The sequence below is a fragment of the Lissotriton vulgaris genome, chromosome 2_1 (genome assembly GCF_964263255.1).
Source record: "Lissotriton vulgaris chromosome 2_1, aLisVul1.2, whole genome shotgun sequence".
Classification (NCBI taxonomy): Eukaryota; Metazoa; Chordata; class Amphibia; order Caudata; family Salamandridae; genus Lissotriton; species Lissotriton vulgaris.
Genome location: NC_141687.1, coordinates 526,242,194 through 526,261,443, shown reverse-complemented (window position 1 = coordinate 526,261,443; position 19,250 = coordinate 526,242,194). Strand labels below are relative to the sequence as shown.

The following is a 19,250-nucleotide window of genomic DNA, read 5'->3' as shown; positions in this document are numbered from 1 at the left end:
TACCTGTTAAGTCCTATATAAAAAGCTGTTAAGTCTTGAAGATACAAATGGTGTTGTACATGAAGAATTATATGGTAAGATGAGGACTGGTAGAATTCCTTTCAGAGTAATTTAGAGGAAAAACGTGTGTGGTACTAAATTACTCTTGCTCATTAACCTCAGTCCAAAATTAGCCAGCAACATTAACATAAGTGATCAGAGAAGGAGGCTTGGTAAACAACATTGGAGATAGGAAGTGCATTGTGACTCTGCACAGCATATAGTAAATGTCAAATGCAAGTAGATTGATGTTAACTGTTCAATGATTGTCTCCTAAAATAAAACATTAATTTCTGTTTTCGACAAGTCATACTTGTGTAGAAAAGGGGACAAATAGACAAAAAGATTTTCAGTCAATAAAATTTTATAGTTCATGTTAAACCATCACAATAGCTCATTGCACTTGTTGCTTAAATAATGTAGGTAGTGTTATGCAAAACACCACAACAAAACAATGGGCTAAAAACCTACAGCGATTTATAAGGTCCAATATCAATACAGTAGTTGTCGTCGCCATGAGCACATATCACAAGTATATATGCCATAGGTTGGGAGCGCAAACAAACTGGTTTATCCTTTTAAAAATGGTGTCCAGCATCAATTATAGAACAGCAGGCATGTTCACCTACCCTCACATTAATAGCCAAAGCACACGCTAAGAACGGAGAATGGAAAGTGAGATAAAAGTGCATCAGATTTCATTAAAACATTTTTTAATAAAGCCATAATGTTAATTAATATTAGATAGTGGTTTTTGCAGAGGCATATTCGGATTGTCATTTTTTTCTCAGCCTGTAAGGAAAGTTTTTTGGTGATGTTTTTAAATGTTTATGAAACATACTTCCACAATTAAACCAGTCCCGCAAATAATAAACGTTTCAGTTGATGGATCTAAAGTTAGGGAATGAAAGATGCAAACAGTCATTTACTACTGGAATTCATACAATACAAAACAAAACAATTGCAAAATAAAAAATAATCCACAGATCAAAAATAGCCACAGAATTTACTAAGAGTACAAAAGGAAGGGTGCAGCAGTGTTTATCAACAAAAAAATAATCCTATCCTGAAAAACAGCACATTGCTTGTGGCTCAGAATCCCAATAGTAATATCACTTACTGTCTTTAACACAGTTTGCCAAGTTAATGGCTATAGTTTTATAGGGTGAAACCTCGATTAGCATCAACATCTTTTCGTAAAACAAATTCATTATAAACTAAATTGCATAAGATCTTTTGTGCTATACACCATATCAGCATAGATACATCAGTTAAAAAAACAACTGTTCTATAAAAAAATACGATCGATTGATCAGAAAATGTTGGAATAGTTATCCCGTAGTACCAATCAATAGTGCTGTTCATAAGAGTCAACCGCTCATATTAAAAAAATGAAATAGTTCCAAACGAAGGAAGGCAGTGTTATTAGTAGACTCTTAAATGTTCTTCAAGCATCTGTTGTTCCTTCACCATTTTCATGGGGCTGAAGCTGCTCCCTTTCCTGTTCTTCCTGTGGTGGTCTCACACGTTTGAAGAAGCCAAACTAAAATAAGAAAGTAACATTTATCATGTAGAAAAGTTCTAGTGTTTCTGTTTTCAGTATGTGGCAAATAAAAATTTGGTAAAACAGTAGCATAACAGCCAAGATATTAATTAACCTGTTTCCAGGCATTTACACACAATGAATGTCCAGAGATTTCCTTATTTATTCAACAGTGTTTGTATTTTTTTGACATAATAAAATGAACATAACAGTCCTGGCGGACCAAAAAAAGGCAAGAACAAATCTAAGAACAAAAGGACTGTAAAAATATTATCACGGTACAATGAAATGCGCTACTATATTTTGCAAATGAAAGACTAGCCTAGAAAATATAAAGATACATTAAGAATATAGGAGTATAAAGAAAAACTAAAGCAGGTAAAAGGGAGATAAAAAGAGAAGCGATATGATTGGAACCTAATACCTTTGTGCACATCAAAATACTTAATATCAATAACCTCTGGAATTTTTACTTCATGCAAATTGCTACTTTTTGAAGTGATCACTGGTATGTGCTTCGGGCTGAACATTGAAAGCGTAAATCTGAAGGGTACTGGCTTATGGGAATATGTAATTTTCATGATCAGGAGGCAGAGAGTGGGAAATTACCACAATATATCCTACCAAAAACAATAATCACACTAAACTGTACAGCAGAGAAGAAACAATGTTGCTATATCCGATTCTTTTGGAAGAGGTCCTCTTCCAGAATAATTGAATATATTCCAATTGTCTCTTCTTTGATTGCCTATTAGCCAGTCAATCAAAGTTGATGTCTGCTGTATAGTTTAGTGTTATTGATGGGGATATATCCCTTCTCTTATGAAAGCAAAGTAGAGTTTCAGTACCATATGTCATTGTTGCCAAAAGCCATAGGCCAGTGCACATTAACAAAGCACCAGTCTCAGGATGAAATTTCTGCTGGCCCCTCGCCTGCTAATACGAATTGTGGTCAGCAAGAGGGAGATGGATCGTGCATCCAATGATTGTCTCGCAGGTGATCAAAACCAGCCATTCTTCTCTAGCCCTGCAAAGAGTGTCTGAAATGACCTTACATTTCTGTGCCTCCTCCAAGCTCATCTGTGCTGAGGTTGGCGCACAGCACACAGTGTTGCAAACAGAGGCGGTCAGATTGCATGTTGCACTTCACTCAAGGTTAGCAACACCAGTATGCTTTATTTATCCTTACCCCTTTGTATATTTCAAGGCACGTGAAAACATTCTCTTGGGCCAGATAACGTACACTGTATTCTTCACGATGATGTGCTAGTCTTTTTTAATTCCTCTTATTAAAGTTGCCATTGCATATTTGTCAGAGGCAAACTTCACCTCAATACATGTGAACAATGTTTATATTGCTGGAGCTCTAATTTTTGACTGGGAGGGTCCTTTAGATTACATCAAAACTAGTAGCAATTTGGTGTCTATACCCTAAAGCAGGGGTCCCCAAACCGGTCCTGGAGGGCCGGATCCATGCCAGATTTTTGGGATATCCCCATTGAGATACATGTAGTTATTTTAAAAATCTGGCATGGATCCGGCCCTCCAGGACCGGTTTGGAGACCCCTGCCCTAAAGCATATTTGTCTTTCCTTGAGTGCCTTGTTTGTCTAGTACTCAACACGCTTAAAACACAGTTCATCTGCCTTCCCTCAATTCTCCCTCTTGTGCAAGTGGGCCCAATCTGATTTGGCTTAATTGTCTTGGGTTGTCTTGGGTTGTGCGAGAGCATAGAAGAAAGAGGGGGGGCGGGGGTCAACCGTATAAAAAATAGTAGGAATCCTCTGCATTTAGGTTTCATGAAAAAAAATAACTTAAAATTTAAATTAAATATCATTTGGTACGATGTTAAATGGGACCAGATTTATATGAGGCTGCTTAGTTTGCTATACATGTTTTACGCCAGTTACTTACCAAATTAGATTATAACAATGTTTTCTTTACATTACTCAAAATAGGGGAACCAATGACTCAAAGTAACACTCCTTACCTTGTACATTACAAAAACCAGAAGGGATAACAACAACAAGCCTGCAAGAACGGCTAGAATTATGACCCACACAGGCACAGGTAAATTTGTAGTCGGATTAACCCACAGAACGTTGGTAACAACCTAGTAGAAGGAAAAGAAAATATTGAGATAAACAAAAAGGTATATAACAAGTCACTCATTTCCTTGGATTCTCGAACTATTCAGCCGAAAACTGCCTGTTTGCATTTGTTATGCAAAAAGTACCCTTCTTCAAACCTTCCCACTAGCATCTTTTTATTCATCCTCTGGGGCATTTTCTTGAACTTCTTGCCATTTTGGATAAAACAATGTTTATATATTTTGGCATGACACCCTGAGTAGATGCATTAATGGTGGCATTTTGTTAAAAAAACATCACTCCAGAATATTTGCAGTAACACCGCTCAGTATCACACAGTTACCTTATGTTGCTTATACATCAGAGACAAAACATGTAATTAGGATCCAAAAAGGATTATGTATTTGTTCAGTCTACATAAACGTTCTGAAAGTAGCCCTCGAGTTACAACTTATTTTGCTACTTTTTCTATAATTTTATAATTTTCTACCCTCAAAAGAACTCCCCTGCTGTATCAAGTACTAGTCTCTCACCTGGATTTTGAGACAGTGTATCAAGCATTCACGGTTACTCGGCCTGCCTTTTCCTTTGGGATACTGGCATCAATTCAGAATTAGCTTATTGCAAAGAACAGATGCCCAGAAGATACCACTGACTGTGGTGTACAGATACCGAACGCCACAGGCAATCAATGTCAAGTAGTCTATTATCACCCCTTATCTGTGGTCCAGATCAAAATTAAAGTGCACATTGATGAACAAGTTACTTACCTTCGGTAACGATACATCTGAAAGAAACATTAGTTAGTGTTAGATTCCTTACTGTAAAATATCCCCCTTGGCGTCAGACTGGATCCGGAAAGTTTTTACTAGCAGTACCTCCGGGCGTCAGTAGGTGGCGTTGTGCAGATCCGCGTCCGTCCCTGGCGTCGTATGAGCCGAGATGACGTCAAGGAGACTACTTAGGCATCACCCATGCGCGCTGACGTCAGTTCTGTGCACTACTTTCTGCGCCAGGAACGCAGAACCATGCAAGATACTGACCACTCGTGTATAAAACTAGGGCCCTAAAAGGGATGACTTTAACCCTAGAAATCAGTTTGCAGAACAAGGAGAATGGGTGGGGCAGTAAGGAATCTAAAACTAACTAATGTTTCTTACAGATCTATCGTTACCGAAGGATTGCGAGCAGCCCGGTGGCAGTGGGCTCGCTGGCAGGAGCTGGATGGTTGCTCTCTCGTTTTAAACTAGCGCTCTTTGTCACGCTGACTGCTAGCGGTGACACGCTTCTGCTAATGCTGGAATTGTTCATTTTTAAATTGTGCACTAACCTGTCCTGAAAATCAACAGGCTATTAACTTTTACCTTGGATCCTAGGGGCTGTGCGTGGCTGTCTGTGAGCTGATTGACATCGCGGGCTTACAGCGGCCGCGGCCGCCATCTTGGCTTGGGCTGGATCGCCTAACCCCACCCACGCCACTCCCCCCACGCTACTCCTCCATTTTGGAGTGTCTCTGACGCCTTCCCAGCGATTGCGAGCAGCCCGGTGGCAGTGGGCTCGCTGGCAGGAGCTGGATGGTTGCTCTCTCGTTTTAAACCAGCGCTCTTTGTCACGCTGACTGCAAGCGATGACACGCTTCTGCTAATGCTGGAATTGTTCATTTTTAAATTGTGCACTAACCTGTCCTGAAAATCAACAGGCTATTAACTTTTACCTTGGATCCTAGGGGCTGTGCGTGGCTGTCTGTGAGCTGATTGACATCGCAGGCTTACAGCGGCCGCGGCCGCCATCTTGGCTTGGGCTGGATCGACTAACCCCACCCACGCCACTCCTCCATTTAAACGGCCCACATGTGTCAGCGCAGCGGGCGCGCCGTAGGCGCGCCGGAGTCACGCCAGAGTCACGCCAGAGTCGAGCCCGTCTGCACCCGTCCGCGGCAGGCCGGGGCAGGGGGCACATCATTATGTCCCTTTACTCACATATTCATCTTCCCATCTCTGCTCATACTGGAATCCCGGCTCAATTGGACCCTATGTCACTGACCTCCTGACCCATCTGGGTCTACTCTCCCTCCCCTCCCGCACCCCTCCCGCTATTATATCACGGCTGATCTCCTCGTTCACCACCCTCCCGCCTATTCCCTCCCCCCCTCCTACCCTCCTACCCTCCACACTCCGGTATTTAACACCACGGCCCCGCTCCTGAACACCAGGTCGGCGGTCAATCATCAGTACGAGCTATTCGATTACATCGGTACACACGAACCGGACCTCCTGTTCTTAACGGAGACCTGGTTCAAGGCCGACTCCCTGCCTAACGTTCTAGCTGCACTGCCCCCCTCATACTCTGCCATTCGAGCGGACCGACCAGAAGGCAGAAGAGGCGGCGGAGTGGCCTTGATAGCTCGCACTGACCTTCATTTCCAAATCCTCCCCTTCCCTCCCATTCCTGAAGTAGACTGCCTGGTAACCCGATCGAGCTCCCATGAGGCTCCCCTGACCTCTGTTCTTATTTACCGCCCCCTCACTCCACCCCTTCTTTTGTCTCCAGCCTCCAAGAGCTCCTGGCCACACTGGTAATAAACAACTCGTCAGTGTTAGTCCTAGGCGACCTTAACTTCTGGCCGAATGACCCTGCTGAAAGCTCCCTCTCTAAGGAGTTTACCGATCTCATGACCAGCCTCAACTTTACACCTCACATTCACAGTCCCACACATACACAAGGTCACACGTTGGACCAGGTCTGGACCCTGAATATCCCCACCACACCCCCGTCATTTCCCCTTGTTCCTGGTCTGACCACTCCTTTATCTCATTTTCCCTTGCCCTAGCCCCAGAGACCAAGCCCCCGCTCCCCAAGAACACCTGGGTCAGGAAATGGGGCAAAGCCGACATGCCATCCCTCTGCTCGTCTCTGGCCAAATCCAGCCCTGATCTTTCCAGCCTTGCAGCTCCTGCTCAGCTGGCTACCATTAATAACTGTCTAAACCAAGCGGGCGACGAATTCGCCCCCTTGAGGCGAATCACAGTTAAGCGGGCTCACGCTGCTAACCGCTGGTTCACCTCAGACCTTAAGGAGAAGAAACTGGCTGCACGGAGAGCCGAGCGAGCATGGAGAAGAGCGTATTGCCCTGCTCTAAAAGCCACTTATTTATCTGTTCTTAAGACATATAAACAAGGTATTCTTGACGCTAAAACTGCATTCTACTCTAACAGGATACTGGCAGCGGAGTCTCAACCAAAAGAAATTTTTGCCACTGTGCATGAGCTGGCCTCATCTGATAGGGCTACTGCTACAATTCCCCCCTCCCAATCCCTCTGCGATTCGCTCAACGATTTTTTCGTTGAAAAGGTCGCAAAGATCAAAATCAACATTCCTCCTCCATCATCCACATTCATCAACCCCTCCCACCATTCTTAAATTAACTACCATTCCCCTCCTGACCAAAGCCACACTTTTCCCCCTGCTTCAAAGGGTGAAGTCGGGCTCCCCCCTGGACTTTGCCCCTGCCCATATCCTTAGAGAAATTTTCCTAGCTTGTCCCACCCCGTCCCTCACTCTCCTCAACGATTCACTCAGCAATGGGGTTGTCCCCACTCCCCATAAATCCGCGGTCGTCATCCCCATCTTAAAAAAGGCTGGCGCCGACCCATCATCCCCTTCTAACTATCGCCCCATCTCTCTCCTGCCTTATCTGGGTAAGGTTTTAGAAACCCATGTGACCAGCACCCTGAGCACCCACGTGGAGGCTAATCACTGCTTTTCTCCTTGCCAGGCGGGCTTCCGGCCCCTCCATTCTACGGAGAAGGTGGTGATCTCAGTGATGGACGGGCTACGTGAAGGCATTGACACCAACCTCCCGCAAGCCCTCATCCTCTTAGATCTATCCGCCGCTTTAGACACGGTGGACCACTCCATCCTCCTCACCCGTGTCAGGGCGGCGGGCATAGAGGGCCTGGCCTTCACGTGGCTCGAGTCCTTCCTGAGCGAGAGGGCTCAGGCGGTCCACCTTGCTGGTTTCACTGCTGCCTCCCGCAAGGTAGTGTGTGGTGTTCCCCAGGGCTCTTCACTTTCCCCTCTTTTGTTCAATTTATACATCTACCCCCTCATTTTTATGTTGCAGCAGCTCGAGGTCACGGTGTTCAACTACGCCGATGACCTCCAGCTAATCTTTAACCTTTCCCATTCCCCTACATCCGTCCTGAATGTCCAAACTGTCATGTTGTTCATTCAGGACTGGATGAACTGCAACCACCTCAAACTCAATCCGGACAAGACGGAGCTGGTCTTGACCGGAGGTGGTTGCAGCCCCTGGTCTCCTTCCCACTGGCCCCTTTCACTTGGTGTTCCCCCACTCCCAGTTCCTAAAGTCAAAACCCTTGGTATCCTTCTCAACCCCCAACTTTCTGTTCACTCACAGGTTAGTTCTGTTGTGTCCTCTGGTTTCTTTTCCCTTAGGACAATCAGGAAGATTTCCCGTTTCTTCTCCTTCCCGGCTCTAAAAATCATTGTGATGGCAATGGTGCTCTCACGCCTTGATTATGGCAACATAATCTATAATGGCGCGCCGGCCTATGCTATTCACCGTCTGCAACTAGTGCAGAACCAGGCTGCTCGCCTGATTCATGGCCTGCCTAAATTTCATCGTGCCACCCCTCTATTGCAGGCATTACACTGGCTGCCTGTGAAAGAGCGAGCCCTATTCAAACTTGGCTGCCTCACCTTTCAGGCCAGAATGGGCACCGCTCCGGAGTTTATATGCTCTGCCATCAAGCCCTACATGCCAGGTAGAGAACTCCGCTCCACCCACATGGCACTCCTGACCACTCCACGATTTAAAAAGAAGAAGGCTAGCGGAACAAAATTTGCGGTCCTCGCCCCAGCTTGCTGGAACTCCCTCCCTGTGGGACTTCGCATTTCATCTTCCTACATAGAGTTCCGGAAAAGTCTTAAAACCCTGCTTTTCTCCCGAGCTTTTGCTGCCTAATCCAACTTCGCCACTGTTGTTGTTCACAATCTGAAAAGCGCCATGAAACCGCTTGGTAAAAGCGCGCTCAATAAATGTTTTTAAATTCAAAATTCAAATTCAAGTAACTTGTTCATCTGAAAGAAACACGTTAGTGTTAGATTCCTTACCGTAGAATAGATTTATTTATTTTTAACATTTGTAGAGCGCACTGAAACCCTGCGGGCATCCTGGCGCTAGGATACCCCAGCAATACCAACCCCGGTGGTGGATCTACGAACTAAGATAACACCAGACAATCCCGGAGAACAGAACGGCCAATGAAGCCGTCTCTCCAGACTTGGCTGTCAAGGCAATAATGCTTGGTAAAGGTATGCAGCGAGGACCATGTAGCTGCCTGACAGATATCCTCTAAAGGGACTGCCCATCCCAGAGCAGTAGTGGCTGCTGTCGCCCGAGGAGAATGGGCATGCATCTCCACAGGAGGCTCCTTCTTAGCCAAGGAGTAACAGGCTTTAAAACACAGAACGACCCACTGAGAGATGGATTGTTTGTGCACAGCCCGACCTTTCTTGGCGCCCACGTAGCCAACAAAGAGTTGATCATCCACCCGGAACTGTTGTGTGCGCTTCGGATAGAACGAGAGCGCACGTTTTGGGTCCAGACGGTGGAGCCTATCTTCCTCTTTCGAAGGATGCGGAGGCTGAAAGAAGGTGGGCAAAGGGATGGTCTGCCCGATGTGGAAGGGCATGACAACCTTGGTGAAAAAAGAAGGATGGGTCCTTAACACCACCTTGTCGGGATGAACAGAAAGGAAAGGAGGTTTAGAAGAAAGCCTAGAGCTCACTCACTCACTCTTCTGGCAGAGGTGATAGCAACCAGGAAAGCAGTCTTTAAGGTGAGAAGAAGTAAAGGACAGTTGTGAAGCGGAGCTCAAAGGGAGCACACATCAAATAAGTCACCACAAGATTTAAGTCCCACTGAGGCATTATAAAGGGGACCAGAGGGAACGTGTGTGTAATGTCCTTCAAGAAACGACTAACAACAGGGGACTTGAAAAGAGAAGGCTGATCTGGAAGCCTTAAAAAGGCGGAAATAGCAGAGAGATAGCCTTTGATAGTGCCCAGAGCAGAGCCCTGCTGGGCCAGAAAAAGGAGGAACAGAAGAACTTCTGAAAGAGGGGCAGAAAGGGGATCCCCAGCCTTCGCTGTGCACCATGCCACAAATTTATTCCACCTGCAGGCGTATACCGTTTTAGTGGAGGGATGCCTGGCTGCCAGAATGACATCACAGACTTCGGGAGAAAGATTGAAAGCCGTCAACTGTTGCTGCTCAATCTCCACGCATGGAGGCGGAGGCTGGATAGGTTCGGGTGGAGGACCATCCTCTACTGCCGCGACAGAAGATCCTCCCTAAGAGGCAGTCGGGTCGGGGGATCGATCGCCATGCTGAGTAGCTCGGGATACTAGTATATTCATGCCCAATCCGGAGCCACAAGGATGACTTGGGAACGGTCGCGCCGAATCTTCTTCAGCACTCTGGGCAGAAGTGGTATAGGCGGAAAGGCGTACAATAGACCGCAACTCCACTCGCGACGAAAAGCGATGCCTGGGAGTGCCGCCTTGTAAATTCCAACGCGCAGAACTGATGACATTGTGCGTTCTCTTTGGTGTCGAATAGATCTAACCAAGGCTCTCCCCACTGAAGAAAGAAACCTTGTGCCCGTCCGAGTTCAGATGCCATTTGTGATCCATCATGCACAGGCGGCTGAGTTCGTCCGCCCTTGGGTTCAGAGAACCTGCCAGGTGTTGAACCACCAAGGTAATGCCTTGATGTTCCAGCCATGTCCAGAGGCACATATCCTCCTGACATAGGGTCCAGGACACCACCCCGCCCTGTTTGTTGCAATACCACATGGCGGAGGTGTTGTCCGTGAACATCTGCACTACACTTCCCCGGACAGAGGGAAGGAATGCCTTCAGTGCAAGTCGGATCGCCCAGAGCTCCAAAAGGTTTATATGGAACTGGGACTCCGCCGGAGACCAGAGGCCCCTGATCTATGCCTCTCTCAAGTGGCCTCCCCATCCCAGGAGGGACGCATCTGTCACCACTGTGTGCTCCGGTTGGGGAAGGGAGAAGGATCTGCCAATGACCCAATCGCGTTTCGTGAGCCACCACTGCAATTGTCGTGCAGTGCCCTCTGAGATCTGGACATGATCTGACAGGTTGCCCTGATGCTGAACCCACTGGAACTTCAGGTCCCACTGCAGAGCCCGCATATGCCATCTGGCATGTTGCACTAGCAGGATGCAGTAGGCCATCAGGCCCAGAAGCCGGAGGGTCATCCTGACTGAAACCCAGGATAGAGGTTGAAAGATCGTAATCATAGCCTGAATATCCCGGACTCGCTGTTTGGGAGGATAGACGCAAAACCGTGTCGAATCCAGAACCGATCCGATGAAAGGGAGCTTCTGATAGGGACTCAGGTGCGACTTCGGCACGTTGATGGAGAACCCCAGCAAATGCAGGAGGTCGGCCGTAGTCTTAAGGTGGGAGACGATTGCCTGGGGCGAGCCCGCCTTCAACAACCAGTCGTCGAGGTAGGGGAAGACTGACACCCCTGACCTGCGCAGATGAGCTGCGACCACTGCCACCACTTTCGTGAACACCCGAGGGGCGCTGGTAAGGCGAAGGGGAGCACGGCAAATTGAAAATGCTCCTGGCCTACCGTGAACCTCAGGTAACGCCGGTAAGACGGGGATGTGAAAATATGCGTCCTGCAAGTCCAAAGCTACCAACCAGTCTCCAGAGTCGAGGGCAGCCAAGACCTGAGCCCGAGTCAGCATCTTGAACTTCTCCTTCCGGAGGAAGCGATTGATGTTCCCGAGGTCCAAGATGGGACGCAGACCCCCTTTGTCCTTCTTGGGACCAGAAAGTAGTAGGAATAACAACCACTCCCTGCTTCTGGCCCAGGAATGCACTTGATGGCCCCTTGGCCAAGAGAGTCGTGACATGCGGTGGTACTGTGGTGGCATGGCTGGAGGGGTGGACTGAAAGGGAAGGGAGTAAACCTTGCGTATGATCTGCAACACCCACTTGTCCGATGTGATAGCGTGCCAGTGGGGGAGGTGATGGTGGATTCTGCCACCCACTGGCATGGGGTGCCTCCCAAAGCCCGGATTAGAAAGGTTTGGAGGTAGAAGCAGCGAGGGGCGGAGGTGGACTGACCCCCACGATGATTCCCAGACCCATCCCTGCAGAAACCGAGCCCGTGCTGAGGCTGGTTCTGCACAGGCTTGCTGAAGGAACGTGCCTGGGTACCCCTTCCGTTGTCACGAAAGGACGGAAAACCAGGTGCGGATGGGCTTTTCGTGGAAAGACCTAAGGACTTGGCCGTGGCCCGCGAGTCCTTAAAACGCTCCAGCGCTCTTTATCGCCTAACAGGCGAGTGCCATCTAAGGGCATGTCCATGAGTGAGCTCTGGACATCTGGCGAGAACCCGGTAGATCTCAACCAGGCGTGATGACGAAGCACCACAGTAGTAGAAATTGCTCTACCTAGTAAGTCTGCGGTGTCCAAACCACACCGAATGGCGAACTTAACCGCATCTTTACCCTCGGCAACAGCTTAAGGCAGCACAGCTTGGGTCGCTTCAGAACACTGAGGCAACACCTGTGCAACTGTATCCCACACCGCTTGGGAATAGCGGCCCAATAGGCATGCGGTGTTCACCGACTGCAGTCCTAAGCAGGCCGAAGAGAACAACCGCTTGCCGAACTGCTCCAGCTTCTTAGAGTTCTTATCCGGCGGAGCCGTGGGAAAGGCACTCTGGGATGTCGAAGCTTGGATGACCAGGCTCTCTGGCGTAGCACGAGTGGTCAGAAAGGCAGGGTCACCGGGCCCCGGTCGATGGCACCTGGCGACGTTCTTATCCACAGGGGCCCCTGTGGCTGGCCGCGACCAAGTGCCCAGTAAGAAGTCAGTGAGGGCGTCATTAAATGGCAGCAGGGGCTCCGACTAAGTGGACGACGACTGGAGCACCTGTTATGGCAGAGTTTTTGGCTTTACTTAGAAGTGATATAGATCATTAATCCTGCTCGCATCTAGTATAGGTATTCTTAGCCTGTGTTGGCCCTTTTAAGCCCTTTTTCCAGACCTAGAAGAGGATAGCTGCTTAATATGCCTTTATTCTTGACTTTAACCTGTCTATTGCCTATTGGCTTTGACATATTAGACATATTGGTATGGTTCATGTAGGTATTCTGACAGAGCTAAGGAGCATTTCACCCCTTTCAGGCCTAAAGCTAGAGAGACTCCATCTTGATGGAAGCAGAGAGGCTTTCTAGGGCAAAAGTAATGTTTATAGTTATAACTGTTGTCCGCCCTAAGCGGACCGGAGAGAACCGGCCAGAGCTGAATCTAATCAGGAATTGTTCCCGGGCTCAGTCTCTAGACGAAACAAGCAGACTGGTCACTGTGGGAGCGTCTAGCGCAAGGAGCCTGGTGCATGGGATTGGTCAGAAAAAGCTGCTGGCTGGAACTTTCCATGAGGAAACAGCATTCTATATTTGTGAAGTGCAGAGGCGGAGTCAGGCAGTCGAAGAGGAGTCGAGGAGAGAGTGAGTCGTGCAGAGGAGAGTCCAGCAGAGAGGAGCAGTGGAGTGGAGTTGGCAGAGAGAGAGAGAGGGTTCAATCTGGAGAAGAGCTGAGTTGAATAGTGAGCTGGAACTGAAGGAAGCAGTCAGAAGCAGTTGTTTATCAGGAGGAAGTGTGAATAGCTGGAGTCTGAAGTAATGCCTTTTAGAAGAGATAGAGGAGAGCTCGTGGATTAACCTATGGGAGCAGATGGAATTGGACATTGGCGCAGAGAAAGAGCGACTAAGATAGTAGAATGAACGGTGATCAGAGCGGCAGGAACCATTAAAGAGTGAAGACGCAAAGTGGAGAGACAGTCAGAGCGGGGGAGAGGAGTCCAGAGACAGAGCGATCAGCGCAGAGGTGTACCCAAGAGTGCAGGAGAGGAGAGAGAGCATGAGATGAGCCAAGGCACAGACGAGAGAGGAACCCAGATGACAGCTAGAACAAGACTTCACACTAATCAGGTGATATTGTTTTCATCACATTAGCTACACTTAATCTTTTCCCTTTCAGCGGAGTGTTCCTGTTATGTGTAATCCTTCTCTTTCAAGCGGTGTGCTCTACCTATAGTCTTTGTTAGATTTGCATCAATGTTTATATTACTGTAATAAATGTCCCCAGTTTATAACTAACTGGCGTGTAGTCCCTATTCTTGTTCACTAAAGGTAAATGGCACTTCTAGGTAGTCCCAGGCGCATGAATGGATGAGTAATCCCAATCAGGTAAGTGGTGATCACATAAATAGGGAGTGAGTGGACCTTTGATGCCAAGAGCAGGTAATACACAATAATCTGGACCCACATCTAAAGTTATTATTGTAGTTTCATCCCGAGTAGACAGCTGAGATAATATCCCAATATATATATATATGTATAGGTGTTCATAGGAATGTGGTCGTCGTTTGACATGCGGCGTTAATGAGAGCACTGGAGTGTCAAACCAGTGTGTAAAGCCACCGGATTGTGGTAAAAGACTAAGTGAGAGCGGCAGGAGGGACACTGCCGTGGATGTTTCGCAGGATCGCGAACGCTTGGAAAAGGAGAGCACGGGGGCTGCAGACCCACGTGTGTAGACGCACCAGATTGTGTGTCAGATCTGCCCTAGGGTAGAACGGTCTGGGTCAGGGTGGCCGCGAGACCAACTGATGTAAATAAGTGTGGTGTAGGGTATGGATATCCCTAGTAATCAGTGAGTATTCTTAGTATCCCTATAGATTTAGTGGTGTTTTTGATAATATGAGCTTGTATATTGCGAGTTCCCTATCCTCAGGTAGGTACCAGGTGCCTGGATAGGTGGTCCTGAGGACGGAAGGTGAGTACGTTTTGGCTGGGTCATAGGGGCCCCTGGGGGCTGATCCCATCTAAACAGAAAATCCAGCCATTACAGCACCTCAGTGAGGAGATTAGTTTTCAGGGCAATCGTAGGGAGGTCAAGGTTGAAGACCTCAGCTGCTCGATAGAGCACCATCGTGTAAGAAGCGCCCTCCTCCATGGTAGGCGGAGGAGGGGCAAACCCTGGGTCAGAGGAGACATCAAGGCGGCCGGCCTCCTCTAACTCATCCGCCCAGTCCTGCTCAGAGTCACACTGACTAGCAAGAGGTCCTCGGACCCCTCCCAGTCATCCTCCACCTCTGCAGTATGTGGTACAGACAGCATCAGGGAAGGGGCAGAGAAAGGAACAAACGGCATCGCGAACGGCGTCGGGACTGGTGCTGGACGGGGTAGAACCGGCGCCATATCCCAATGCGGATCCCTGGTAGGAACAAAATTGTCCTGGAACCTGGGCAGGGGAGAAACCAATGGCATCCACTGCGGTGCCAGAGGTGGGGTGCGTCCATCACCACCCCCTTTTGTACCGCTTTTGGCCGCCATAAGTTTGGCAGGGTATGCTCAGACGTGAGTCCCTTGCTCACTTTGCCACTGGATTCAAGCAAGCCGGGCTGAAGACGGCTGGAATGCCAGAAACCGGTCCTCGGAAGCTTGTGTCCGGTCCAGGAAAGACATGGCTTGGCAGTTCGGGCTGGACTGTTCCCATGAGGCACAGGGTCAGACTGATTTGCATATAGCCATGTCTGAACTGGGGTGGCAGAGTGGGCTAAAGAACGGTGATGGATCAAACCCAGATCTTTTGACTGGGTGTGAGTGTTTGATTGATTCAGATGCTCCGTCCATCACCTCCCCCTTTTGTACTGCTTTTGGCCGCCATAAGTATGGCAGGGTATGCTCAGACGTGAGTCCCCTGCTCACTTTGCCACTGTATTCAAGCAAGCCGGGCTGAAGACGGCTGGAATGCCAGAAACCGGTCCTCGGATGCTTTTTTCCGGTCCTGGGAAGACATGGCTTGGCAGTTCGGGCTGGACTGTTCCCATGAGGCACAGGGTCAGACTGATTTGCATATAGCCATGCCTGAACTGGGGTGGCAGAGTGGGCTAAAGAACGGTGATGGATCAAATCCAGATCTTTTGACTGGGTGTGAGTGCTTGATTGATTCAGATGCTCCGTCCATCACCACCCCCTTTTGTACCGCTTTTGGCCGTCATAAGTGTGGCAGGGTATGCTCAGACGTGAGTCCCTTGCTCACTTTGCCACTGGATTCAAGCAAGCAGGGCTGAAGACGGCTAGAATGCCAGAAACCGGTCCTCGGAAGCTTGTTTCCGGTCCAGGGAAGACATGGCTTGGCAATTCGGGCTGGACTGTTCCCATGAGGCACAGGGTCAGACTGATTTGCATATAGCCATGCCTGAACTGGGGTGGCAGAGTGGGCTAAAGAACGGTGATGGATCAAATCCAGATCTTTTGACTGGGTGTGAGTGTTTGATTGATTCAGATGCTCCGTCCATCACCACCCCCTTTTGTACCGCTTTTGGCCGTCATAAGTGTGGCAGGGTATGCTCAGACGTGAGTCCCTTGCTCACTTTGCCACTGGATTCAAGCAAGCAGGGCTGAAGACGGCTGGAATGCCAGAAACCGGTCCTCGGAAGCTTGTTTCCGGTCCAGGGAAGACATGGCTTGGCAGTTCGGGCTGGACTGTTCCCATGAAGCACAGGGTCAGACTGATTTGCAAATAGCCATGTCTGAACTGGGGTGGCAGAGTGGGCTAAAGAACGCTGATGGATCAAACCCAGATCTTTTGAATGGGTGTGAGTGTTTGATTGATACAGATGCTCCGTCCATCACCACCCCCCCTTTTGTACCGCCAGAGGTGGGACCGGAGGCGGGACCGGAGCCGGCAGCGTGGGACCTTGTGGCGCCGTGGCCAGCAACGCAAGATCATGCGGGGCCGGCCCCGGCCGAAAGGATCCCGAGGCGGGACTGCGGTGCCCGAGGGCGTCCAGGCGGGAGCCTGAGGCCTAAACAGGCGGTCCATAGTAGCAAGAAATTACTGCACCTGGGCGGGAGTTGCTGACGGACCCGGATAAGGTGGGTAGGCCGCGGGACTCCCGGGCTCCAAAGGAGCCGCAGGGGCAGAACCCCTGTCCCCCTCGTCCGCATCCAGAGACCGACGGGGGGACGTCGGAGAGCGACAACGCTTCTTCAACTTCTTTTTGTGTCGTCTCTTACCCGAATCCGAGGGTGAAGACTTGGAAGCCGAGGAGCGATGATGGTGTCCCTGCAAGCATTCTCTGGAGCGGCGCCTGGACCATGAACGGTGCTCAGCCCTCAAGCAGCTTCCATCGCCGCTCCCTCAAGGCCTTCAGGGCCATTGCCCTACAGTCCATACAGGACCGAGAATCGTAGTCGTTCTCCTGGCAGTAGAGACAGATGTCTTGGGAGTCCGCCACCGACATATTACGACGGCAGGCCCCGCAAGACTTAAAAACAGGCTTCCCTATGTGCACCAGAGTAGATTCAAAATGACAGGAAACAAAAGTCTCAAAAACCGGATCTGCTCTTACTGGCGCGAAAAAAGAAAGAACTGACGTCAGCGCGCATGGGTGGCGCCTAACTAGTCTCAGTGACGTCATCTCAGCCCATACGACGCCAGCGACGGACGCAGAGCCGCACAACGCCACCTACTGATGTGCACAGGTACTGCTAGCGAAAACTTTCTGGATCCAGTCTGACGCCTGCAGATATTCTACGGTAAGGAATCTAACACTGATGTGTTTCTTTTAGATAAGGACAGTTAGTGATATAGGTGTGTGTTGGGTACCTTATTCTTTTCATGAAAACAGGGTTATTGTCCCAATTATGGGTCCACCTTTTTTCTTTGTTACATTTCCAAAGCCTGTATATTGGAACCACACATGCATTTGCCACACATGCCTATGCAACGATGTCTGAACCATGAATGCGTCTTTACAATTAGTTTCTTTACCACGCAAGTCGTTGAAACGACTTGCCTTAGGGAAAGTGTTGGACTTTGGTATAGTTTAATTTACGATTCCAACTCCGGTCTGCGCAACAGTATGGAAAGTGTTAGACTTAAAGTCCAACATAAGTCCAACAAAGCTTCCCCTAAGTCAAGTTCTTGTAATGACTTGCATGGTAACGGAATGAGTTTTAAAGCTTATTTGTGGTTCGGACCGCTTTGTAAAGGCTGTTTGCCATTTCTAAATGGTCGCATAAAAAGGTACCATCACCCAGCCAGTCTTTATTACCACTGATGTCAATTCAGGGCCTTTTTTCCGAAAAGGTCATCAGAATACACTGTGTTTAAGTGTTTAAATTGGTTGTTCTCTTCTCAGTCCCTTCAGTATTGAAACTGTAGGCCATGTGAAGGTCAGGCACAGAGCTATAGAACAGGTTTTCATAACATTGGCAGTCATGTCTACGTCATGGTGTGTTTCTTTGCAGAAGTTTCTTGTGCAGGCTACAAAGTAGTGTTATTAATACCAACTGGAAATGGGTATACATGGAGATAATCATGATAAAAAGGTTGGTATGAAACCCAGGGGTTAAAGAATTGCTGCCATACAATAACATCTGTGTCTTCACTTACCACTGTAGAATTCTGAATATCTGCAATCTGAAGGTTTGTGTAAGGGAATTCTATTACATGGAAAGAGGCGGACGATGTGAGAGAGAAAGAATGATTCTGGTTTTCAGTCTGTTTTTTACAAGAAAAAAACAAGATGGGTATTAGTAGCACGCAAACTGAAATTTTGAAGAAAATAGAGAAAAAGCTGTACAATTTTAGGCACTTACTTTCATGAATGTCTCTGTCCAAAGTCGGGATCTTACAAACAGGATTGCACTCTTTCCTCTCTCAAGCCTCCCAACCTGGCATGTGATTTGAAGACATTCAGCATTTCCACAAGCCTTTTGGATGGAAAAGTACAGCCCTCATGAACAACTGTATCATGTCAAACAAATGTTGTTGGCAAACACAAAGAAGCCTCATCATTTAAATTACTTTTTATCTCTCCCATGTTTGAATTGGGTTTAGTATTCACCACAACAACACAACATGCATTCAAATAGCATAAATAATAATATACATAATTACAGTAAAATACAAACCTTATATTGTCTACACTTCTGAATGAAGTCTTACAGTATGAACTGGAGTGAATTTTACTAGAAAGAACAGTCTGCTGATTCAGTTCGACTCCAGCAGTGCTTAAAGTTACAACAACAGACATTTGTGCAGCTAATCCTGGTTAAACTTCATTGGCAAAGATCACAACCAGTTCTTGAAACATAAACTCAAAGATGTGATGAAATGTCAGTTTTTAATTTTGTGTCATCAATGAGTAAACAACATCATAAGTAGAGTAGCGCAAAATAAGCGTTAAGTAATAAGATACAGTAAGGCTCTTAGTGCAAAATACAAACTGAAAATTATAAAGATGGTTTGAGCAAAACTAATATCCTATGGATGGTATGTAGAAAACTAAACACATGTAAACTAAACACATGTAACCTAAATGCATGTAATACGTTATGATTCATGTAATAGCTGATATGTCATCTGAATTTCATATGCTGTGACAAGCAACAAAAGTGGTCACTAAAAGGTTCAAGAGTTCTAGG

The 19,250-nt window shown here is 47.8% G+C and overlaps 1 protein-coding gene across 1 annotated transcript in view; it reads right to left on the bottom strand.

Annotated features, from left to right (window-relative positions):
• Positions 1-385: 385 nt before the first annotated feature.
• Positions 386-19,250, bottom strand: part of ITGAV (integrin subunit alpha V) — a 372,076-nt gene continuing 353,211 nt past the window's right edge. Inside the window, exons 27-30 of the mRNA XM_086955459.1 lie at positions 18,423-18,536; positions 18,217-18,324; positions 3,572-3,694; positions 386-1,582 (exon numbers count right to left, since the gene is read on the bottom strand). Coding sequence (XP_086811585.1) covers positions 1,487-1,582; positions 3,572-3,694; positions 18,217-18,324; positions 18,423-18,536 — 441 coding nt within the window. The 3' untranslated portion in view covers positions 386-1,486. The remainder of the gene's footprint in view (positions 1,583-3,571; positions 3,695-18,216; positions 18,325-18,422; positions 18,537-19,250) is intronic.